At 37.1% G+C, this 26,960-nt stretch overlaps 1 protein-coding gene across 2 annotated transcripts in view; it reads right to left on the bottom strand.

Moving 5' to 3' along the window:
• Positions 1-22,852, bottom strand: part of znf512b (zinc finger protein 512B) — a 155,859-nt gene extending 133,007 nt beyond the window's left edge. Inside the window, exons 1-2 of one of the 2 annotated variants that reach the window (XM_056449437.1) lie at positions 22,018-22,852; positions 18,158-18,283 (exon numbers count right to left, since the gene is read on the bottom strand). In XM_056449437.1, coding sequence (XP_056305412.1) covers positions 18,158-18,281 — 124 coding nt within the window. In that variant the 5' untranslated portion in view covers positions 18,282-18,283; positions 22,018-22,852. The remainder of the gene's footprint in view (positions 1-18,157; positions 18,284-22,017) is intronic. The other variant, XM_056449438.1, reaches the window with a different exon arrangement.
• Between the last annotated feature and the right edge of the window lie 4,108 nt (positions 22,853-26,960).

The following is a 26,960-nucleotide window of genomic DNA, read 5'->3' as shown; positions in this document are numbered from 1 at the left end:
ATCCCGGTATTTTTAGGAGGAATGACGGTATACGATTTTTATCGCCACGGCAAGGGCTATGCGTCCACGCGTAGGCTGCGCAGGAGCATGCGCTTGATGCAGAAGTATAAATCTGCCTTTAGACTGTGCAATTGGGAAATTAGTTGAAAGGGGTGTGTTCAAAAAATGGCAGTGTGGCATTCAATCAGCGATGAGGCATTCAGACATTGTTCAGAAAAACAGCTTAACTTTTTAAAAGGTTTTGATTAAAAAGTTGATTGGAGAGGGGAAAACCTATAAAGTGGTGCAAAAAATTATAGGCTGTTCAGCTAAAATGATCCCCAATGCCTTCAAATGGAGCGCAAAACCAGAGGGACGTGGAAGAAAATGGAAGACAACCATCAAAATGGATCGAACAATAACCAGAATGGCAAAAGCTCAGCCAATGATCTGTTCCAGGATGATCAAAGACAGTCTGGAGTTACCTGTAATACTGTGACAGTTAGAAGATGTCTTTGTAAAGCTAATCTATTAGCTAATCTAGTCCCTCTGTTTAAAAAAAGGCATGTGCAGAAGAGGTTACAATTTGCCAAAGAACACAACAACTGGCCTAAAACGAAATGGAGGAACATTTTGTGGACTGATGAGAGTAAAATTGTTCATTTTGGGTCCAAGGGCCACAGACAGTTTGTGAGACGACCCCCAAACTCTGAATTCAAGCCACAGTACACAGTGAAGACAGTGAAGCATGGTGGTTCAGGCATCATGGTATGGGCATGTTTCTCCAACTATGGTGTACAATCTCCGGACCTTATTCCAATCGAGAACTTGTGGGGTGACATCAAAAATGCTGTTTCTGAAGCAAAACCAAGAAATATAAATGAATTGTGGAATGTTGTTATAGAATCATGGAGTGGAAAAACAGCTGAAAGGTGCCACAAATTGGTTGATTCCATGCCACACGGAAGTGAAGCAGTTATAAAAAACTGTGGTCATACAGCTAAATATTAGCTTATCGATTCATATTATTGCTAAATCCCTGAAACAAAAAAGTTTGTACAAAATTGTTTTGATTTTGTACAGTCAACGGCAGACACTGCTATTTTTTTAACACACCCCTTTCAACTAATTGCCCAATTGCACAGCCTTAAGAGTGTTCATATTATGAATGCTGGGTCTTGTTTGTTTTTTTAGAGCATGCTTTTCAAAATATTTTTTTCCCAATGGAAGTGGGTAAAGAGAAAACAAAACAGGACCCAGTATCGAGCCCTGCGGAACCCCTTACATTAATTGTATGACAGAAGAACAAGAGTTGCCCAAACTGGCTGAGATAGTTCTATCCTTCAGATATGAAGAGAACCAATCTAAGGCTAGACCCTGGACACCAGCGTGTTCTCTAAGCCAATCAATGAGAATGTCATGATCAACTGTCTCAAAAGCAGCACTGAGATCTAATAGTAGAAAAACAACAGGGCTACCTGAGTCATCCTCCAACAAAATATAATTTGAATCCCTCAATAGCGCAGACTCTGTGCTATGACCAGCTCTCCTACCAAATATCATAAACAAAAAACTAGAATTTTCTGTAGAAGGAGAAGCCACTGTGGGCTTTTTTCTTATATAATATATTATTCTGGAATTTATTAGGTAAATGTGTTTCCATTCTATACAAATTGTTCCTTATTTTCAAACATGCGCATCTTGGCGTTTTTAGCATTTTTTATGCAATAATCCAAAATGCGCATAAAAAAGGTGGATTGAAACATCATTAATGGCTTCTGGTTACCAATATTCTTCAGAATTTGTGTTCAACAGAAGAAAAAGAAGCTCAAACTGTTTTTTAAACAAATGAAGTGTAAGTGAATGATGACCATTTTCAGTTTTGCTTGAACGTTTGAGCATATTTCCCAAAGAAGATTGTTATTGGACAAAAGAATAGAGCAAGCAGAAATGTATTTGGAAAGCACAAATCACTTCTACTTCCTCTGAAAAGCAACAGCTAAAGCACACTGAAATGCTGATCAAGTTATTGCAGAAAGAGCTACAAACTGCAAAAAAATGCTTACTTAGATTTTTTTGTCTTGTTTCTAGTCCAAATATCTATAAAGTCTTAAATCAAGAAGCATTTTCTAGACAAGCAAAACATATTGTCTTGTTTTATGAAATAATATGTCAAAATTAAGTTAGTTTTACCTTAAAACAAGCCAAATAATCTCCCAATGGATTAAGCAAAATGATCTTATCTCAAAAATAAGAACAAGATTATTTTGCTTAGCCCATATGCAGCTTATTTTGCTTATTTTAAAGGAAAAACTTGCTTAAATCTGGCATATTATTTTTTTAAAACAAGACAATATGTTTTGCTTGTCTAGAAAATGCTTCTTGATTTACGACTCTTTAGATATGTAGACTAGAAACTAGACGAAAAAAAATCTAAGTAAGAAAGGCATTTTTTGTAGCGTTGTGACAATAAAACATCTACAGTATATGCCTCAAACAGCAGAGATGGCAAAAGTACACACATCCTTTACTCAAGTAGAAGTAAAGATACTCATGTTGAAAATTACTCTGGTAGAAGTTGAGGTACTGACTACACTTTTGTACTCAAGTAAAAGTAAGGAAGTCCAGCCTTAAATATGTACTTAAGTAAAAAGTATTACTGTTTCAGCCATGTGTGATTTGGACACGGACAACTTCTAGGATCCAATTGCAGTTTTTTTTATTAAACAGGGGATGGTCAGAAAGGCAAAGGTCACTAACAGGAGCAGACTGGTACATACGGGTGAAGCAAAAGAGTGGTTGGCTCACAGGTAAAGAGATCGGTCCAGGTGGCAAACTACATAAACAAAGGTCCAAAAAGCAAAGATCAAACAAGGTAAGGCAAGGCTAGGCAAATGTGTCCACTAAGAGTAAAACAAGACTCAGCACTGATGTGTGCGTCTGTGCTGTTTATAAAGTCCATGTAATTAGTTCATCATGATCCTCTGGCTGTGCGTGTAATCAATGTAAAACAGGAGCCCGTGTGTGCAAGATGCATGCTGTGAGTTGTAGTTCGTAAATGTGGCGTGTGTGTAGTTCTCCAGCGATCCGTTGTAGCTAGATCGCTGGTGACTGTAACAGATACCCGTTTTAGTTTTACGATGGGGACTACACGCATATCATGTATATATCTATACAAAATAACTTACATTTCAAATTTTTTATGAAAATTTTGTTGCCAATTTGCAGCTGCTATAGACATTTACATTAGATGTCGTGTACGCTATTGCTGTCTATTGGAAGGAATGAGTCAATAGAGACGCCATTTTAGCACAAGGTAATGAATGTGGGACCAAGGTGCAGTGGAGGACTGGCCATCCAGAGCTAGAGATATACACACATATATACATATATCTATGATTAGAAGTTTTCCCTGTGGTCAGTATGCAATTATTTTTTTAATTTACAAAAATTATAATTTTACATTATTTTTCTACATTGATGGATAAGTGACCGCACGGGCATCGCTGACAAAGAGCATGTGTTTGTGTGCATGGAAACTTATTATCTTCCCTCCCTATTAAATTTGATCTAATCAGTGTCCTGAAACACACCCCCTGTCCTGCTTTCACTTCTCATGCTAACGGAGGGAGCAATTCCTTTCTGAATGAATCTCTGTTATGAACAACTCATTCACTTAGCCAACAGTAATACAAGTTTCTAGCACCGCAGCATCTTGTTGTCATATTTATTTGCTTATTTTATTCAACTAAACTAGCATAAGCCTAGTAGTGCGAGTTGGTGCTATTTTGCCTTATGGTCAGGGCAGTAAGAGACTGTATTATTATCAATAATGTTGCTTGTTTAGCACAAAACTTTGTAACATACAAAAACGTAAAAAAATGAAATCTTACCTATGAACTGTTCTGCCTTTATGCTTTGTTTTCTTTGTTTGCTTGTTACTAGTATTGATACTTGTTACTATAGCTTGTTTACTATTGACTAGTGCAGTTGAATGACTATTGTCCTGAGAGCACTGTACAAATGTGGCGGCACTATTGACTCATGCTCAGGGTCCATGTGCGATATCTAGTGTATATATCTATGTTCAGCTGCAAACTAGCCAAGCAAAATCACTCTACAATACTGTCCAACATCTGCCATACTTATTTATATATTCTAAAATGTAATTCTTCTGCCTATATACTGTATTTATAACTGTTAAATAGCTTAAATTAAAGACTTCATTTTGTCCAACCGTTTTTATTTCTTTTGATAAAATAAAAATGAACAAATTATTTTTTTGCATTATGCGAAAGCTGCTTTACTTTGTTCACACAGCAACACTCATGCAGCTCTCATGCTTTGTTTTTTGTTTTGTTTGTTTGTTATTAGAATTTTATTGTTTATATTTTATTTAACGGATAAAGTTTTTAATGCTTTCAATACATTTTTTATCATCTTTTTTCACATGATGTATTTCTGATGCATTATATTTCTATTCATAAATCACCCAGTATAAATACTTGTTTTAAAATATTTATCTAACAACATATCTAACAAATTTTAATAAAGACTATAGGGTACAGAATGTACATGTTAAAACAAAAAAAAAAATTGTGTAAATTCTGTGTAGGAAATAGGGTCGGGCCAATAGAAGATGGCCGATAGACACAACGATCCTCCGCCCCGCCCACGTCACAAACCCGCTCGCGAAAAATACACACCCCGTTTACACTAATAGGTCTTAGTTTTAAAATGGCATTTTAGAACGAAAATGATCCATATCCACACTGTGTTTTAACTAGCATTTCTGAACAGCCCTCTGTCTGCTGAAAACGCACATCACGTAACCACACAGACACAGCCACACGCGCAGTCATGTGCTCGTCTGAGCTCCAGAGAGCTGTGCACGTCAGACAGTTTATCAAGGATGTACCGCTGGATCGCGTCTCACTATAGTTGTTAAACGTGATATTAGGGCTGATCGATTATGGGAAAAATCATAATCACGATTATTTTGGTCATAATTGTAATCACGATTATTAAAAACGATTATCAGTTGAAGTCAAAATCATTCGCCCTTCTGTGAATTTTTTTTTCCATATAAATATTTCCCAAATCATGGTCAACAGAATAATTTTTCAGAGTATTTCCTATAATATATTTTCCTCTGGAGAAAGGCTTATTTGTTTTAATTCGGCTAGAATAAAAGCAGTTTTAAATATTTTGAAACTTATTTTAATAGCTCAATATTATGAGCCCTTTAAGCAATATATATATATATATTATTTTCTGCAGAAGAAACTACTGTTATACAATGACTTGCCTTATTACCCTAATTAAGCCTTTGAATGACACTTTAAGCTAAATACTAGTATCTTAAAAAATATCTAGTAAAATATAATCTACTGTCATCACGGCAAAGATAAAAGAAACCAGTTATTAGAAATGAGTTATTAAATATGTTATGTTTAAACTGTGATTTAAACATCTTCACTGTACGAAAAAAAGTTTAGCTCCAAAAGTCAAGAGCAGTGAGTGGTTTTCTCCTTTTGTTGTTCGATTCATGATAAAAACAGGCGACAGCAGGTATATAGCGTGCTGTCACTTTAAGAATAGTGCGGCTCGGATATGGTTTCAGTTTCACATGTCTTTTGATTCTCAACTTGCTTGTTTATTACACAAATGAGGGTTAATATGAATAATCACTAAACACCACGCTCTGACACAAAAATGCATGTATTTGACCATTAAAGCGGTCACATTAAGATGGCGTTAGATGTGTGTGCTCTGCTCGTCTCCGAGCCTGTCCGAGGCTAAGCGTGGCACACACACACACACACACACACACACACACAACAGCATGTGCTCTTTCGCGCTTTTAAAAATATAAATGATTCGAACGTACATCAATGAATGTTGCGCATCCCGTGCTGCAATAGTTACATTTTAACACATGCATTTAGTCATTTTCACGTGGAACTGAGCTATGCAGAGCAACATATGTGTACAACTGGAAAGGGGGCGGTATATGATGCAATAATCGTTTATCTCGAGTAATGCTTTTTCATAATCGTTAGAAGCCAAAATCGAAATCATGGACAAAAGTGGACAAAAGACTTTAACCCCATTTAAATGCCAGATTTGGACAGGGATACCTCTCTTAATTTACCTGTGATCTGATCGACCAAAACAATCTTACTACACGGTATAAACAGGACATCAGTCATGTTTACATCGTTGACTCCCTCAGTCTCATTCACATTAGCCATTCTTGCCCTTCCCATAGTAAGCTGAATAAACAAGTCTATGGGGCATGATCAGAGTTTGAGAAAGCTGTTCACCACAGGCCCACAATGACAAAAAAAGATTGACTGAATCAAAAAGGCATTCAAACTGCGCAATGACAATGAATAATATAGATTGCACCACAAAAAAACATTAAAACGAAAGTAACGAGCCCAATTTAAAAATGTAAGGAATAGAAAGTACAGTTATTTATGTAAAAATAAACAGTAAAAGTTGTCAGAAAAATAAATAATGGAGTAAAGTAATGATACCAGAAAAAAGTACAGTAACGAAGTAGTTACTAGTAGTTAGTAGGTTACTTCCCATCTCTGTCATTTATACAGTAAATCTTGACTACTGCTACAACTACAAAACAAAGCTAAATCTTACTGAGAAATACAAAAGATCCTAACTTTGTTTACATGCACTAAAACCAACCTGCTCGATTGATTATCACCCACTTCATATCAGGCCTACAGATAAAGGTCTCTAAATATAAAGTATTCATCAACATCATTAGACCACTGTAACCTCAACAGAAACTCAACTTATCACAGATTAAATGTTTCAGCAGTTTATCTTTTAATTAATAGTCACTGCTTATGAAGCCTGGACTAATCTTGGTTCTTCAGTAAAAGTGGAGTTTAGATGGAAAAGAATAATGATAAAAACATGTTGAATGTAGCCCTTTTAAAGCAATATAGAGCCAGACACTGGAAACTAAACAGCTGCAAGTGTGCAGACAAGGAACTGACTAAGACCAGACAACTGTCTCGCATCCTTGGCAGACATGTACACACATTCACACACAAAGGCAGACGAGTCCACTTTGGGTTAACCCACATCTCAAGAAGGTTTGTCTGAATGCTTCGGGTTTGACTGTCTAATCGCCTGGATTATGAATCCATAACTGCATCTAGGAAACACTGTTGTTTATGTCTGAATTCCTTCCAGGCACATTGTTTACAAGTTAAAAGCAGTAGCCACACCCACAGGCGGCACATAGTAAATATGTAAATAATAGGTTTCCATAGGTAGAAAGGCAACCCTTATGACTGATTGATTGTTGAAGGTAGCTCTGTTTAGACGGGACTATTTTTACTGGTGGACGCTACAGAAATTTGTTTCACACATTGTGATTTTAATCTCATCTAAATCTGCCATGTCTGTCTTTTTCTCACATGGAGACTGTAAAAATTCCAGAGCAAAATGTCAATGATTGCCAAAAACCTTTTAATCTAAATATATTATTCAAGTTTCTGCTTTCCGCACACAGATAATAGATGTAGTCAAGCCCCAAATTTTTTCCATATTTCTGGCAAATTATGACTTTTATTCAACCAGCATTTTTTGCACACAGGTTTGCCCCAAAAGATACCGTAAAAGAACAATGTACAAGAGGGATCATTGAGGAAAAAAAATTCTCAGCTTTTATTTACATTAGAACAAAATCTTTAAGTGAGAATTTGCCAGGGATATAAATAATTTTGGGTTTGACTGTAGTTGTGTTTGCCACCCAGCGAAGAAATAAAAATATGAAATCAAGAAGAGCCAAAATCAGGTACAATGTTAAGACTGGCTACTGTTTCATGTAAGAGTACTTTTCCCGCATTAGTCAACTACATAATGTGAAAATTATAGAAGTTAAAACATTTTTTTTCCAGTTGATTTGTAATGAGAAGTTCTATACAATTTTGTAAACGTATATTATGTTTTTTTATTTCATGCAATAACAGAGAGCAATAAAACAATGCATCCAATAGATGAATAAACGTCACCATATATCAAAAGAATCATGCACCCATTGGCTAAATTCTCCATCAATCAAATTATAAAGTATTACTGGCTAAAAGTGACTGACGGATAGCATATGCAGAACGTTAGAACACTCGACTACTTTGTTTAGATTTTATTAACTATGACTTTGACTTTTTATTCGGTTTGTGGTCTCACTATATTTGTATCAACGTAAGCTTTGACATCGTCTTGCTTTTCACTACAAAGACACCATTTGCGCGTGTAAGTAACATACTGTAGTAAGCAATGTAAACAACAGGTCCCCGGAAAAAACGATGTCAAACACTATTGTGTTGTTGGACTAAATATGCTAGAGGGGATGTTGTTCTGAGGATCCTTACCTTTCAATATAAACCGGGATGTACAGCAAGGAATGCGTGTGTCTTGTTAATACAATAAGTATGTACTCCAAATCTAATAAGTGTTTTCTGTACTACTTACTCAAATTTAGCAAATACATTCTTTAAAAGCTTCCCATTGGCTACAATGGCCACTTGAGGGTTGTAGCTTTAGACTGATGTTTAGTTTGTCAAGATTACTCATGTTCTTTTTATTTGTAATCTATTCGTACAACACTGAAATGTTCAAAAAGAGTGCCCCAGTGCATCCACGTCCTAATGCTGGCTAAGTACTAAACAAGTTAGGGTGTTTTACTTTACATTTTCAAGTGCTTAAATGTAAACCTACTTAATTTTAGGGGAGTCAAAATTAATTGTTGCGATGCAGATGCGGACAATTCGGTATCGGTACAGTAATAATCATAACCGGTTATTATGTACTGACGTCATTTATCTAATATGCACTCTGTCGCAAGGGAGGCGAGCGCAGGTATTTACAACACTACAGGTGCCTAATACTTGTGTGTGTTTTCTGGAAAGTCTTCCACTGGCACTTACAGCAGAAGCCCCTATTTATCTGTGATTGAGGGAATGAAAGTACTCCATTTCTCTCTCTCTCTCTCACTGTGGCCCATTTCACCTGCTGACTTTTCCTCTCGGCTGCTGGCGTGACTTTTCCTCCCCTCTCTTTTCCTCTCGGCTGTATGCATTCGGTGCGGGAATAAATTTCCGAATAAAAGCGCGGGAGAAGTCGGTAATTCTGGTGTAATTTTAACAGGAGTGGGCGGTCTCACAATATTGCTCCCGAACGAGCGAGCAAGCAAGCGTGCGTGGCGTGTGTGAGTGCGCGTGTGTGTGCGCGCGTGCGTGTGTGTTTGTTTAGTGCTGTCTGTTTGTGTATGTGTGTGAATGAGAGACAGTGTGGTGCTGTGTGTCCATGTGTGTGTCTGTGGGTGTGTGTTTATACAGACAGCTTGTTATAGCCACCCCCCAAAATACAACACTGTGTATGGAAAGCATCATCAATGCACCGTGATGCACCGAAATATCGAAATGAACCAAATCGATGGCATGATTATGGTAACCAAATCGAACCATGAGACCAGTATAGGTTCACACCTCTACTTAATTTCAAATCAAATTTTGCTCAAATGGCAGTATTTCAATTATATTTCTGGAATGTAAAACAGAGACTCCTACCTCCGTAATAAAAACTGAAATGTCAGTCGCATCTACTGTAAATTCACAGACAATATGACGGACATTGACTGAAAAGAATTGCACCTTAAACGTTGTTTGGTAAACTCGTCCCACCCAAATAGGCCTCTAGTTTGATCCTTTACTGAATACAGCCCTATCCATTCAGCAATTGTTTCTCAGGGGGGTGTAAGAGATTTTCACCATTTTTATAAGGTAGTTGGTGATTTTATTTCCATCTGAATGCAGATCGAACACTATAAGGTAGTGTGGAGATTTAATTGCCATCCAAATCCACATCTCTGAGTTTCTTTAGGAGATCAAATCAAGAAGTTGATTCATAAATCCTTTTTGGCTACTGAAACACACCATGCGGTTGCACTTTATGGTCATTTGTATCAGAAAAGAGGCATCTCATAGATTAAAAATTGACATGTGCATTACTAAAGTGCCAGAAATGTAGTATTCGTGTACTTAGTTTATTATTGACTAGCTGGAAGAAGTCACTTTTCTGAGTATTGTTGCATTTCAATTTACTTGGCTGTTGTCATGACGATCAAGCAAGCATTGATGTTGATACTGTGTGTGAAACTAGCATGAGTTTGATCAGGGTTAGGGCTAAATCTGCTGGATAGTGGGTCTAAGAAATCATATTTGAGAATCTCACGCGTTAAAAACTAGAATCTGCCCGACCATGTGAATGATCGTGTGAGACCTGTAGATCTGACTTTGCAGGATTACAAACTCAGTGATCTAAATTATCTTCATCCAAAAGCATGAGGTTATTCACTGAGGATCAATGGAGATTACTCTTTTACTTCACTATGAGACAGTATTGTTGTCCAATTAATTAGTTAGAAGTTTCGACTTGGGTACCAATCTATACTGAAATTCTAATGACATCCATTTTTTTGCTAATTTTTTGTGCTGTTGAGCATGTTCTTAAACACTGCGGGTTGGTCATTGTGTTCATAGGCTCAACAGATACAGTATGATTGTGATTTGCCATGAAGCTTATTGGTTTACCAACCTTCTCCGCTGTTCACCTAGTGCAAACACATGGACACTGTAGTGTTTGAAAGCCACGTCAATCAGCTAACCTGTCTATGGGCTTAAGTATGAGCAATACACTGATGGATGGTTGTTGCTTTGAAACACTCCAGTGTTCATGTATCCGAAGTGTCTGAGGTTGATACTTTTGAAAACCCTCATTGTCCTGTGCAATAGATTCTATGACAGTTTGTGTAAATTTAAGTTTATGACCTACTTTTCCCACTTTTGATGTCAAGAGATTTGGGTTGTGTTATTTAAATGTTCACTGCACATTATATCTTAAATCTCTGTTTTAATATGCAGATCATTAAAGCATTACCTGTGAACAGTACCTGTTCACCTCAAGAATAACAATGTGAGCTTGCAAAATATACATTTTACACATGTTTTTCAAAGTAGTGAATCAACACTTTCAATGCCTTACAAACAAAAATTGCTCTTGTAATATAAATTGGTGGGTCCAGGTTGATTTCTCCAGACTTTATGAAGCCCTGGTGTACACTATAAAATGAAGTATACTCTGAAAGGTTTCACAATCAACTGTGCACATGCATTAAAGGTAAAGATGTCAAAAGGACATCAGTAAAAATCCTGATATAAATATAAAGTGAGTCAGTATAATCAATTAACCCACTAACCCACTTAATCAGCTCCTTGTGTCACTTACTATTGCACAGACGGCGTTCAGTTCTGCCTCAGTGGTTTGGTGGAAATACAGTAATAACAGCAGACTGTTGTTCAACAAAAGCCGACATCCATTCCAGCGAGTGCTAAATGAATGCATTAGGAAGCTGCCTTTGAGCATGTAGTGTGTTGAGGAGAAGCGCTCAGCATATAGAGCTGCAAACTCAGCGATAAATATTCTCTGCCGGTGACTGTCTGGCCTGACGCTGTGAAAGCAATAAAATGCTCTTCACAATCCACAGTAAAATTCAAACAGCATGGCCCGGCACAAATATCATTCTCCCAGCTCATTTGTGACTCAGCGCCAAGTTTGTTTTCCACCAGACCACTGCCAATAAGATGGGCTGCTTTTGCGTCGCTCTGAGCAAAGAATTATGGGATGTTTTTTCAAGTTTAAACTAGCATCTACATTGAGTTCTAGCTTATATTTAGCTTTATATCCAAAGCTGTGTGCTACAGTTGGCCTATTTTACATTTACCAAAATGATGAATAAAACTGAACAGCTGAATTACATCATTTTAGTACCATAAACCTCTCTTGTTTGGGAAAAAAAATCCATTATCATTAAAGCGTATCAAATTATGGTTACCACAGAGAGCCTCAATTACTAATAATGGCCATGTAGGCTTAATACTGACAACAGAAACCATGAATATGGAACTTCCTCTTGTTCCCTTTCAGAGCACTTAACTGCTGTAAGACAAAAATGAGCAGCGCTTGTAGAGCAGATCGCTCAAACACTGCTCATTTTCTCACAAGAGCTCATTAAACAGCAATACATATACTGTACATACACAATTAAGGCATTTCCCTAATTGTGCCTCAGGCACTGGTGGTCTGTGTGTGAGTAATGTCTGAACTGGCTTGTAACACTTACAGTACGGCTAAAATGAACAAAAGTTGCAGACATAGCTCCAACACACTTTATGGAAAATGCTGGAGCCAATTATTACAATACCACAATAATGATGTTAATGGACTTTCATGCTGTTATTATACTCACACTGTGTTTGAAAAAGTAACCAATATCATTGCATTTTAATTGTATTTTGCAAAACAGACGGTTGTTTAGTTAAAATTGAACAAATATGACTGAGGACAAAACATAATCAGTGTGTAAATGTTTGTCCAGCCTAACCCTGATTCACAACAATAAGCTTAATTCATTCATTCATTCATTTATTCATTCATTTTATTCCGCTTTTCCGGGGCCAGGTCACGGGGGCAGCAATCTCTAGACAGAACCCCAAAGTTTCCTCTCCCTAGACACTTCCCTCAGCTTCATTGGGGGGGTCCCCAGGGGTTTCCAGGCCAGCCGAGAGACATAGTCCCTCCAGTGTGTCCTGGGTCTTCCCAGAGGCCTCCTTCCAGTGGGACATGCTTGAAACACCTCATTAGGTAGGCGTCCTGAAGGCACCCGAAACAAATTCCCAAGCCACCTCAGCTGACTTCTCTCAGTGTGAAGGAGCAGTGGCTCTACTTCAAGCTCCTCCCGGGTGACAGAGCTCCTCACCCTATCTGGGGTGCATCGAGCCACTTTGCGAAGGAAACTCATTTTGGCCACTTGTATCCGAGATCTTGTCCTTTCAGTCATGACCCAAAGCTCATGACCATAGGTGAGAGTAGGAATATAGACTGACTGGTAAATCAAGAGCTTTGCCTTTCGGCTCAGGTTTTTCTTCACCATAATAGACTGGTACATTGGCTGCATTACTGCTGCCACTGCACCAATCCTCCTGTCAATCTCACGTTCCATCCTTCCTTCACTCATGTACAAAACCCCAAGATATTTGAACTCCACGACCTGGGGTAAGGACTTTCCTACAAACTAGAGATGGCAAGCCACCTTTGTCCAATGGAGCCCCATGGCATGTCCATGAACCGCCAGCTTATTGTGGTGAAGGCGTTTGAGTGCCTGAGTGATCCTGAGAGCTATGTTGTTGGGGCTAATGCCCCTGGTAGGGTCTCCCAAGGAAAAAAAAAAAGTCTAGGTAACCGGTCAGAATAAGTGTGGTTAAAAAACCCTTTATGAGCGCAAAAAGATGCGGACCCTGACATCACCTGGTATGGTGCAGCCGGGGCTCTACCCTGGAGTCAGGCCTGAGGTTGGGGCTTGTATGCAAGCACCTGGTAGGTTTTATGCCACAGAACCCGGCCAGGCTCAGCCAGAAGGAGCGATGTGGGACCATCCTCCTGCAGGTCCGCCACCGGCAGGGGGAGCCTGAGAGGCATTTTGGAATGGGTGGTGGTCAAAAGTTAGGACCATGACAACCCATTTTTCTGGTACAATAAGCTTTTAATAACAATCTATCATTTGAGCTATTGGATCAGATTTAGTGCAAATGTCACTTTTATGATCATTGTGTCATCATGTGTTGTCATTGTGTGTCACAAGTTTTCTTACATAAATGTTTACACAATAAGTGAAATGTAAAGCTATTCCACAGAAAGAAAGGCTAATTAAACCTTATTTTGTCAAATTAAACAAAGATGCAGATCGTGAGTTCTGTACATGAGGAACAGAAGTAATGTACAGTACAAAGATTTATAATTGTAAAAATGTAATGCACTTTTGATCGCAATTCGTAAGGTTAACATTAAAGTTCATGTTAAAGTTAAAAGTCAAAATCCAATTAAAAAAGAAACATGGCATACATTTTGGAAAATAGATCAGGGTCAGATTCATTTCATGCTGCTTTAATAAATATTAACGTTTGAGGGACAATTGCCTCGCCATGCATACATTCAAGTTAAAAAACTAAACAAAACAAATCAAGCAGTGTTTCCACCAAGAGTATGACAATGTCAATTTCATATCTCCCAAGGAAAAGGAAACAAGATCAAAATGTAAGCAGACACCATGTAATTTCTGTATGGCAATAGCAGCCAATATTTTTGATGACAAGCACTGACTCTGGTATTTCAGACTGAACTCAAAACTCCACGGGCCAGTTCAGTTCCAACCGTGCTGCAGCACACATACCTGCAGATTTAGAATAATCCCGAAGCACCTGATTAGCTGGATCAGTTGAATTAAATTAGGGTTGAAACTAAATTCTGCATGGCCTTGATCCTTCAGAATTTTAGCACCACTGGACTAGAAAAAAATGTATGTGTCTCTACTTTGAGCAGGTGCAGTACACTTAATTTTAACTTTGTTGTTACCATCCAGCATTGCAGTCCTCCATATATTTAGATCAAAACTTTAAGATGAAACATTAAGCTGGATGTTAACTTCATGAATTTAGCTATTTAAAATGTTGTGTTGCCAGAATGTTTCTGTTAAGACATCAAAACCTGTTGTTTTTATCAGTTTCTCTTTAAATGCAAATGAGCTCCCCACCCCCATCCAAAAGAGGGCAGAGCCTTTACAGCCAATGTCTCATTTACTCCTGCAATAACAAGCACATGAATTTTAAAGTCTTGCCAGGTCAATTTATGATGAACTCAAAACACATGCACAGAAAGTCAGCTGTCATACATTTCGTAACATAAGTATTTTAAAAAATCTCTTTTACGTCACCTATAAAATACACACATATTTATTTCAAAGGCATACATAAACCTCACTTTCACCTTGGGGATGCACTGAATTTTTGGCCATTAAAGCTGTCAAAAACATGAGAAAAAGGGCTGTGCTGTGTCGCAATGGCAAGCAGTGTTCAGCATGCTAGTTTTACTCTTCCTCCAGCCATAGTAACTGCGTCATTGAAAGCAGCTTTCACAATGGATGTGGAAAGCACTTCGCTATGAAACCCATTCATTTCAATGGCTTATGCTGTGTAGTCAAGGATGGTTGCTGACAAAGCACAAAAACAGTGGAGCGCACCATTAACTAGCTTATTATTGTGCCACTATCAGTGTTTAAAATAGCTCAATATTCCACTCTGTTTATATTCCTCTAATGTACACATTTACTTGCAGTAACCATGCAAGAACCACCAACACATGCTCAACGGAAAAGCAAAGTCTGCTTAAATAACGTACAGACAGCACTTCTCTATGCTGTTGCTGTATAATCATTACTGCAGCTTGCAATATTGTACTGTGCTGTCATGGAAACATTAGTAAAATTACACCTCTCAACTCTTTCACTGGTAAATGTAATGTTTTTTTTTTTGTTTGTTTTTTAAATCATTAGAATTTAAGCTGATGAGTTACATTTTTAAAAAGTCTTACAAAATTACTTTTACACAAATCAACTGAGAGCAATTTAAAACTAAATATTTAGTAATCAATCAAATAATGTTTAAATTAGCCAAAGTTATTAGCAGCTATTCTAACAAAATGTTATGAGTGCTCTGTTTATTTATTAACATTGAGACAAAAGGGCTATGCTGTGTCGCAATGGCAAGCAGTGATCAGCATGCTGATTTTACTCTTCCTCCAACTGCGACCATTGGACTGGATGTGGAAAGCACTTTGCTATGAAACCCATTCATTTCAATGGCTTCATCTGTCTAGTATCTGTCTAACAAGTTCTATCAGACAAGTTTTTTTTGTGTGTTTTTTTTGTATGAATTCTTCACAAAAAGAGTTGTGCAATCCATCTGGTTAAATATTTTTCATATGGCAATGTTTATTGCTGAAAAACAAAATATTGCAATGTCAATTTTTTCCAATATCTTGCAGCCCTAACTAACAGTATTTTAATGCTGGTCTGTTGATACTAGAACTGCCAGGGGTTGTTGTTAACCTAAAACTGCCAGCAGGTAAAATATTCCCATGCACATAACTACAGTGGAATGGCTTAAAATCACCACTGTTTTATGCCACTGTCTTCACAAGGTAATGTCTAGAGTTGTGAAATTATTTCATTTGGGCAATGATGTTAAGGTGACACAGGACACAACATTCACTTCTGCATTTCTGCCTGTAATTTAGCATCGGCATCCAATAGTTCTGTTTATTCATTGTGCTTAAATCTGATTACCGTAAGTTTAGTTCAAAGCATTGCTTAGTAACACAACGATAAAACATAAGCAGTGCAAAAATGACAGTCTGAAAATAAACACATTATGTAGGCAAACTGGGATACTTGAATATTTTATTGATAATCTGTTATGTACATTTGAAAGATAGCTATGGGTAATTTTGATCCTGTGGCTGTTTCTAAGTGTATAATTTCTCCACTAATTTACAGTTGAAGTGAATTATTAGCCCCCATGTATATTTTTTCTCAATTTCTCTTTAATGGAGAGAAGATTTTGTTAACACATTTCTAAACATAACAGTTTTAATAACTAAATTATGATAACTGTTTTCTTTTATCTTTGTCATGATGACAGTGCATGATATTTTACTAGATATTAGAAGTATTTCTAGTATTGCTGGTATTTTCACTCACCGGCCACTTTATTAGGTACATCTTACTAGTACCGGGTTGGACCCCCTTTTGTCTTCAAATCTGCCTTAATCCTTCGTAGCATAGATTCAACAAAGTACTAAAAAATATCCCTTAGAATATCCCTTGGTCCATATTAACATGATAGCGTCACACAGTTGCTGCAGATTTGTCGGCTGCACATCCATGATGCGAATCTCCTGTTCCACCACATCCCAAAGGTGCCCTATTATATTGAGATCTGGTGACTTTGGAGGCCAGAGTACAGAGAACTGCTTGTCATGATGATTCGTGCTTCGACATGACATGGCACATTGTCCTTCTGGAAGTAGCCATCAGAAGATGGGTACATTATGGTCATAAAGGGATGGACATGGTCAGCAACAATACTCAGGCAGGCTGAGGCGTTGACATGATGCTTAACTGGTACTAATGGGCCCAAAGTGTGCCAGGAAAATATCCCCCACACCATTACACCACCACCACCACCTGCCTGAACTGTTGATACAAGGCAGGATGGATCCATGCTTTCATGTTGTTGACACCAAATTCTGACCCTACCATCTGAATGTTGCAGCACATATTGAGACTCATCAGACCAGGCAACATTTTTTGAATCTTCTATTGTCCAGTTTTGGTGAGCCTGTGCAAATTGTAGTCTCAGTTTCTTGTTCTTAGCTGGCAAGTTAGGATAATTAGGCAAATCATTGTATAACTACAGTATGGCTTGTTCTGTAGAAAATTTTAAAAAATGGCTTAAGGGGGCTAATAATATTGACCTTAAATAGTTTTTTTTAAATATATAAAACTTTTATTCTAGCCGAAATAAACGAATAAAACTTTCTACAGAAGAAAAAATATTATAGGAAATACTGTGAAAAATTTCTTGCTCTGTTAAATTTAAGAAATATTTAAGAAATATATATTTTTTTATTCACATGAGGGCTAATTATTTTGACTTCAACTGTATTTCTTTTTATTCTGGTTGTGCATTTAAATCTCTTTAAAATGACAGAATACTTTAAAAATCCAGCAATGAACATTTGTGTAAACCTAAGGTTAAAATGAGGTCAGCCATGCAGGAAGACAGTGTGTATTTCACTGACATTAAAAACAGCCTTACTACCAGTGGAAGGACTTCATCTGTCAAAACATCTTTCACCATAACAAGGCAGCCATCATTTCCTCTCTTAAGCACCACACAGGCGTGAAAATGCTTGTCAAAACCTCAGACATGCCAAGCAGGCTGAAGCAAGTGTAGTTGTAAAAACCTCAGCTATATTTAAATGTGTAATGTGTAAACACAGACTTCCTGATACCTGCAAACAAAACCCTTAAATGATGTCAATGACTACAAAGTTGTTTATTTATTTTAAATATGGCTACTACATAAATATCATGTTGCATCCGAATCAACCAGTGGATTTGTTCAAACTGTACATGCAAATGAGCTGCAACTCTTTATTGTATGCTTAAGCCCAAAAAGCTTCTTACCATGATTGTCGTTTTCAGTGTTGCCCATGAGGGCCGTCTCGGCGGGGTGGGCCTGTTTGGCAGTGCGCCCCTTTGACGTGCCCGAGGAAGGCTTCACCACCCGTGCACTGCTGGAGGTGTCCATGCCTGTTTAGGACACAAATAGATCAGGCCGAAGGGAAAAGCATTATCTGCACAAGAACAAAATAAACACAAAGGTGCTTTCACTGTATTTTAAAGTCTTTGAATCTGGGATTACGAACACCTGCTGAGACAGTTCAGCGTGCACTCAGAATGACATGAATTGCACATTAACACAAACCTAATTATTAATATGTGCTTTTGTTGCTTGATTGGATAGGGAAATTATAATCTATCTATCTGTCTATCTATCTATCTATACGTCCATGTGTCAGTCTGTTATCCATCCATCCATATATCCATCCATCTGTCTCTTAGTTTATCTATCCATCCATCCATCCGTCCCTCCATCCATCTGTCCATCCATCCATCCATCTCTTAGTTTGTCTATCCATCTGTCTGTCTGTCTATCCATCAATCTGTCTATTTCTTATCTTTCCATCCATCCATTCTTCCATCTGGCTCTTAACTTGTCTATCCATCCATCCATCCATCCATCCATCCATCCATCCATCCATCCATCCATCCATCCATCCATCTATCTGTCCATCTATCTATCTATCTATCTATCTATCTATCTATCTATCTATCTATCTATACATACATTGATCTGTCCATAATCCATCTGTCCTTCCATCCATTAATCTATACATCTGTCTGTTCGTCGGTTATCCATCCATCCATATATCTTTCCATTTGCCTTAGTTTGTCTATCCATCCATCCATCTGTCTCTTAGTTTGTCTATCCATCCATCCATCCATCAATCCATCCGTCCTTCTATACATCTATCTGTCTGTCTGTCTGTCTGTCTGTCTATCCATCCATCCATCTATCCATTGGTTCGCTGATCATCAATTCATCAGTCCATCTGTCATCCATCCAGCTGTCTGTCTGTCTGTCTGTCCGTCTATTTATCTATCCATCCATCCATCTGTCTGTCCCTTATCAGTCCATGCATTCATCTATCTGTCCATCTTTTTCTTAGTTTGTCTATCCATCCATCCATCCATCTATCTATCTATCTATCTATTAGTCTGTCAATACATCTATCTATATGTCCGTCCATGTCCGTCTATCCGTCCATCCATCTATCCATACACCTCTGTCTGTCTATTTATCCATTTGTCTGTCCATCATCTATCAATCCATCTATCCGCTCATCTGTATGTCTGTCAATCCATCGATCAATCCTTCTGTCTGTCCGTCCATCTGTCTATCCACCTGTCCATCCGTCCATCTATTTGTCCGTCCATCCATCATCCATTTATCCTTCTGTTTGTCCGTCCATCCATCCAGCACGTCTGTCTGTCTGTCTATGAGATATTATCCATCTCCATCCATCCATCCATCCATCAATCCATCCAACCAACCAGCCTGTACATCTCAGTTAATCTAAGGTAAACTCTGGCTAAGCATATTTTCCTCCAGTTGTCTATTCAGAAGGGAAACAGGCGGTTCAGTGCAATGAATGAAGCCTGACAATGACTAATTAAAATAAACAGCGCTGATTAGAATGTGATCATGCTTTCTTATTAACTTAAATCAATGTCATTTCAGTTCTTCATTAGAGTTTGGCCTAATGGGTCACTAATTTGTGTCTTTTTAAAATGCCATTAATTTTAGTGTTCTATTATTTGCTGAACAGTGGCCGGGCTTATGGCTGCATGATTTATCATGTGTCAAAGAAGATTTTATCAACATCACAGAGAAATGTTTCACCTAATGCATGCTGTGGGAACGTTTTGCTGTCAGAAATGGTAATATATTTCCTCTGAAAGCTGAATTAGGGAGTTTACTTTTAGCATGACCAAAACAAACTTTCACAGGATTCTACAGTAGAAATGCTGCTACACGTGTACTGACACATTTGCAGCATGTTCAAGACAGCAAAAAATCAGGCTCTAACCACTTTAACCAACACAGCATACATGAAAGAACATGACAATCTTGCCTTATTTAAATGCCAACCAAAACAACAGGTAATGCTCACAGGTTTACTGTGCTCAGCATACTGTAACAGCGGATCACAGAACAGCCCTCTCATCACCTAACCCACAAAGAGGAACCATAGATCTTCAAGTGCTGAAGATCATTAGACCAAATTATTTATGGCCCACAGGCTGAAGCTCATTTTGTGAGCCAGAAGTTGATTCCAGAAAGGAAAAGAGCAATACGGTAATAGGAAAAGCAGCTGGTAGGACTAAGTGCTATGGTATTTGGGGAATTTATCACACACTTTAGAAAGGCTGTGGATGGAAGTGTGCCTACACAATCAAAGAAACACACACGGCTCATTTCTGCCACGCAATAGCTTTCAAGCCATAACTTCAGAAGAATAAATATGCTTGAGTTGTAATTTCAGTATTTCTAATAAACCCAGACTTTTGTTTGAAGCACCTAAATGTTATTATTAATTACTTTTAGATAATGTGACAAAATTGAATATAGCATTTAAAGGGATACTTTACCCATACCTAAAAATACTGTCAGATTTACTCAACCTTTACTTGTTCCAAACCTGTATGAGTTTCTGTCTTCTGTTAAACACAAAGTAAGATATTTTGAAGAAAGCTGAATATCTGTAACAATTGACTTCCATTGTAAAGTTTTACTATGGAAGTCAATGAAGTCAAAACAAACTCATTTGAAACCATTTGAGGCTAAATAAAGTTTCATTTTGTGTGTGCGTGTGTGTGTAAGAACTATACCTTTAGTTGCTTAACAAAATAAAATTAAAGCACCGATGCTTTTAAAGCACCGATGGCGGTTCATTCCGCTGTGGTGACCCCTGATTAATAAAGAGACTAAGCCAAAAAGAAAATGATTGAATGAATGAATAATATTTTAAGGAAAAATATGTTTTGCAATAACACAGTTTCTTTTAAATTTCCCCCAAGCTAAAACTAATTTGTCACATTTTGCAATTACAAACTTTTAATATTTAACCCAATGTAATAGGACATACACTGTTTTTTTTACACTGTTTTTTTAAACAAGACACAACGTAATTTCCCAGAGGATGTTTTCCATTATTTCTAGATGGTTTTACAAAACACAAATAAGAAGACATTGAAGGCACAGAGAGAAACATTTTGGTTATTGATTAGAACAACATTACAAAGAAAACATGATTCACGATATCACACACACACACACACACACACACACACACACACACACACACACATATTCTCGGTTCCACACAATCAATTTTTCTTGGGTCAATTTAAAGAAATTAAGCCAACTTAAAAGTTCATACAAATTTGAGTGGATTGAGCGTAAAACAATTAAGTTATCCCCAAAATAACTCAAGAATTGTGTTGTTTCAGCTTAATTTATATAAGTAGTCAGAACTAACAGCAAATGTCAAACACTAGCACAAAGGCAAACACCTGTAATACAAGTGCAAGTTTCATTTTCACCCCATGGTAAAACTAGCTTGTGACATTTTTCCATTATAAACTTTTAATATTTAACCCAACATAGTAGGACAAAGACAAAGCAGGCGCACAGTAAGAATGACCCACATAAGTACTCAAACAGTGTGTGAGTGGTTAATAATATGACTGACAGCTCACATATAAACACCACAACACATTCCGCTTGCATCTTCCATTCCCCCAAAAAAGCACCAACACCTTATAACGCGTTAAACCACGCATCTTCCCTGAGGAAAGGCGCGTTTATGTCTTTATTGACAGTATTGACAGATAATCGACTTCTCGAAGGCCACACCTACCTGGATAGCCACCCAACACTGACGGGTGAGCGGGTGAGCGGGTCACCCACGTGGGGTCAGGCTGTAGCCTTTACTCTCGCGTCGAGCAGCTTCACTTTACATGGCAAACACACCTGACACGCGGGGGGTCGCGGGCAGACGGGCGTCACGGTCGGTAGCCACACTCACGGCCCCCGCTGTGCGTATCCGCGGAGGAAGATGATGAAGGAAGAGGAAGAAGACGAAGAAGGGAAAAAAGAGCCAGCTGATGCAAATGCCCACAAGCCGAACAGTTTCACCGTGTTTCCAGACTGCACTCGGCGCCCCTCTTCATTAATATGTAATCCACGAGCTCTCTCATTAAATCCAACTCAAAAGCACGCGCACAAATACGGAGAAACGCCGGCAAAAATATGAAAATACAAGAAGCTTTCATAGGCAGTGAAGCAAAATGGCGACTTTAATACGAAGGAGGAGTAAAAAAAAAAAACCTCGCGCTGTTGCTAAAGGAGGCACGGTGATATGTTTAGTGCAGTAATCGAGGCTGGAAGAAGTGAACGCGACGGAAAGCGGAGGGGAAAGGCACGGCGTCGCGCAGTTTCCGCCGCAGCCCCCTCGATATATTCCTCTCCTTACCTCGGGATTATGCCGTGTATTTGTTTGATAGGGATATTATCTCCGCGACCGTGTACAGTAACAGTATGGGTGCTGGGTCACGCGCGTATCCGCTGCTGCTGCCTTTGACAGTTGTGACTACAGTCGGCAGGCAACTTGCAAACTCTCGCGTTATTATTTATGATCACTCATTTTGATATCAGGCCAATCATTTTGGTATTTCTGCATAATAAAGCTCCTGCCTGAATGGAAGCGTTTGATGCGGCTCGACGTCATGCCGCTCCGTTATGACGAAAAGGCTCCGGACGGCTAAAATCTTTATGTAGTGGACGCATAATATGACAGCGTTTGCATTACATGACGTAACTTGTACGACTCTGGATTCGAGAAGAGATTTCGTAGGTTTTTAAAGGCAAGTTAATCATATAAGAATGGGCCTAATTATGACGTCGACTGTTGTATTATTTTAGATTGTATTTTTATTTTATACCCATACAAATAGGAATACTTTCAGTGAATAGCTTTTGCTGTCCATAAAAAAAGTGTTATGATCATCTGTTAACCTGACGTCACACCATTAGTAAAGTTTATTGTGCATACTACAGTTTTGTTTATTTAATTTTCAAAATGAAACGTCCACGCATTTATTTATTTATTTATTTATTTATTGCATATTAAAAATGATGAACCAAACTCGTTCAACCTAATCAGTAACAAAATAGCCTAAGTAAATGTCCATCTACAAGTCATTGAGATGTCAAACTGTGACATAATTATAAACAATTAGATTTATAGATTAAAATAGAAATTATGATATAAGATTAAATTAATCCAGAAGTCATTATTATCAGATTAAGTTAAAATTGTGTTGTGAGTTACGATTAAAATATAATGCCATTTTTTTGTTGTGGTTTTTGCTTTTTTATTGTTTGTTAAAATTATGCCTATATACATATTCCATATTTTCAATGCTGTTAGAATGATGACTTTTTGGTCTTATAATAAGAGAAATTGTTTTGGCCCTAAGCAATTCCGGCCATTTTGTCTTAATGCAAAATAATAATAACAAAATGTAAAACATCTTGTAATGCTTTTTAACTGATTCATTTTCTTAAAATGAATTCACAACAAAAAATATATACAGTTGAAGTCAGAATTATTACCTCCCCTTTGAATTCTTTTTTAAATATTTCCTAAATGATATTTAACATGGAAATTTTTTAATTGTGAGTTTTTAATTTTTTTTTTAAACATTTTAGGGTCAAAATTATTAGCCCCTTTAAGCTATATATTTTTCTTCGATATTCTACAGAACAAACCATCATTATACAACGACTTGCCTAACTACCCAAACCTGCCTAGTTAACCTAATTAACCTAGTTAAGCCTTTAAATGTCACTTTAAGCTGTATAGAAGTGTCTTGAAAAATATCTAGTCAAATATTATTTACTGTCATCATGGCAAAGATAAAATAAATCAGTTATTAGAAATTAGTTATTAAAACTATTGTTTAGAAATGTGTTGAAAAATTCATCTCTCCGTTAAACAGAAATTGGGGAAAAATAAACGGGGGCTAATAATTCAAGGGGGCTAATAGTTCTGAATTCAACTATAAATAAACTACTTTGTTTTTAAAACTAAATCTTTACCTAATTTGACTGCTGGGCTACACCATGATTGACGGTGGGGGACACATTTGTGCAGATGTAATAAACATTAAACATTTGTTTTTTTAGACCCTCATCGTAAAAAATAAGATAGAAAATGATGTTATATATAATTTATAGGTATTATTTAGACTTCTAGGTATTTATTTGGGGGCCCTTAGATTTCCTGGGGCCCTAAGAGGCCACTTACCTTGCTTATTAGTTAAAGCGGCCCCTGTTCATATGTGGTAAAAGGAACTACCCTTTTTGAGATTCTGGAGAAAATAGGTTAAGATAATCTAGAATATCCACAGCAGTAGGACAATGTTATATCATCATTATTATTATTATTATTGTTGTTGTTGTTTTTGTCATATGATAAAAATAAAAATGATGAATAGTGAAAGATATTGATAAAAGTATAATAATCATAATATGCATATCTGCATTTATTTTATTTTTTGTTTTGTTTTGCAGAAAGACAAAATCCACAGAATGATTGATGACATTGCAAGTTTTATTTTTATTTTTTGTCCCCTGAATTTGTAAAGTAAAATAAAAGTAATTTAATTTTGCTAGCTTAATCTTGAAAGCGTTTTATAATAATTACTGTAATTAAAAAAAAAAGTTAAACAAGCAGCTTCATATTTTCAAAACAATTAACAGCTGAAGTCTCATTTCTGTCAGGGGGCTCTTCAAAATGGCTTAATTACGTCATTGACCCATAATTTGCTCTCTCCAACCCCCCTTCAATCTATGACGTAATGTAGGTTAACTATCCAGCGTCCACCAGGAGAGGGAGGCAAATGACTGCTTTTCTGAGGCTGAAGGGGAAAGTCCAAAATGTGGAAAAAGTGATACCCCGAAACGAATTATAATTACAGCATGTTTGTCCAAAAGTAGTCTCATTCCCTTAAAAATTCCCACTTTATCAGAGATATTAAATTAGCATGATAGCCTAACATGCTTTCTGTGTTTACATCCTGTCAGGGTATTTTTTATTTATTTTTTGCTTCACTTAAGCACTCGATTTGCTTAATTACAATAGTTATCCTATCACTTTTAAATCATCTAATTTACCTGAAAGTGTTTTTTTTTCATCATTACTGTCTGTCTCTTTTCTCTTTGTCGTTTTGTTCTCATAAAAGTGTCCACTAGTGAGCAGTATAGTCCAGGATTATTTGACAGTGGGACGAGTTTATGACAGATGAGAACAGGTGATGAGCACTTAAAACGTCCCTCAAACTATCAATCACATGACTTTAATAATGCACGTGAAGTATAAATCTAAATCCTAAAGACCTTTCTGTGTTATTACTATATCAGTCATTTCCAGCAGGAGTCACCACAGCAGTGTAGAGACTGAAGCACATGTAATGCTTCAGCAGAGCCTTGAAATATGTCTATCAGAGGCCATATAAACAGCCTATGAACCTCTGGGTTAGTGACTGGTGAAGGCTGAAATACACAGAGTTACAATGTACTCTTACATAATAAGCAGTTCATCTCATTTTGGACACATTCCCATAACCCTGTGGTATTACTGTGTGTTAGCGGTGCTGCTGTAATTTAGGCCATGAAACGAAGTAAAAGCATACTGTGTCAGAAACTGCTCACAGTAACTCCTCGCTGCCGAAATCCAAGAATAACTGAAAACGTGGAGAGACGTTTCTTTCTGCTGCTGAGATCGGCAGTGTGTGTTAATTTTGTTAGATCGAGAGAAGTTGAGCAGCTTCCTTCAGTTTTTCTTTATTGTGCATGGAGAGACTGTGATTCATCTATCTATACACTTTCTATCATCTGGAATCTGTAGGAGGTACAACATTTTTGGTTGATTGCAAGATGCTTTTTGAGGGGTAAAAAATGTGTCCTAAATAAAAATTTATACAAAAACCACAGTAATAAAGTTGCCATGAAATCAAATGTACTCTTCTTATTTTTATATGCACTTCATTATTTTGTAAACACTAATTTGCCCTCTTATCTTTAACCTTCCCTCACTACTCGATATGAATTTCTCCTGGTCACATACAATTATTTTAGGGCAGGGGTGTTAAAGGGATAAGGGGCTTAGCCTCAAAGAAGAATATCTTATAAAATAATATAACCGTAGAACATAGCTATGCTAGATGCATGAACTCACTGTGTAACTATTACAGAAACCGATGTGACTAGCTATATCATATCTAGATAAATATGTCTATATATCATAAAGCTAATACAATTTATGTTTTTCTGACTAATTCACGTGTATTTACATTTATATGACACACATTTTATTGATTACAGTTATTTTATTTCACTAAAACTACACATTTTATACTGTGAAAACAAATATTAAGCTTTATTAGTAATTAGAATTATTCAGTTTCGCGAAACAGTCATATTATTACCTCATCAGCTTTTCATTTTATTTTTTTATTATTATGCAAGAAAAAACATTACAAAGATTCAATATGAACAAGGAGACAAAGAGGATTACATGAATAAAATTCCAGCAAATTAAATAAGTTTAAATGATTTACACCAAGAAAGCGTTTTACATGCAATGTAATTGTTAGTCTTTTAAAGAAGTCAAATATAAATCAAAGTCCTTTCTGAAAATAAAAAAGTAAGGGTGTTTCTTTGAAAACTTACATTTATGGATGTAAAAATTTGCCCAAAAATGCAATAAATTAATAATACATTTACAATGAGAAGAAT

This window comes from Danio aesculapii, chromosome 23, assembly GCF_903798145.1.
Source record: "Danio aesculapii chromosome 23, fDanAes4.1, whole genome shotgun sequence".
NCBI classification, from domain to species: domain Eukaryota; kingdom Metazoa; phylum Chordata; class Actinopteri; order Cypriniformes; family Danionidae; genus Danio; species Danio aesculapii.
This window is presented reverse-complemented; position numbering and strand designations above follow the sequence as displayed.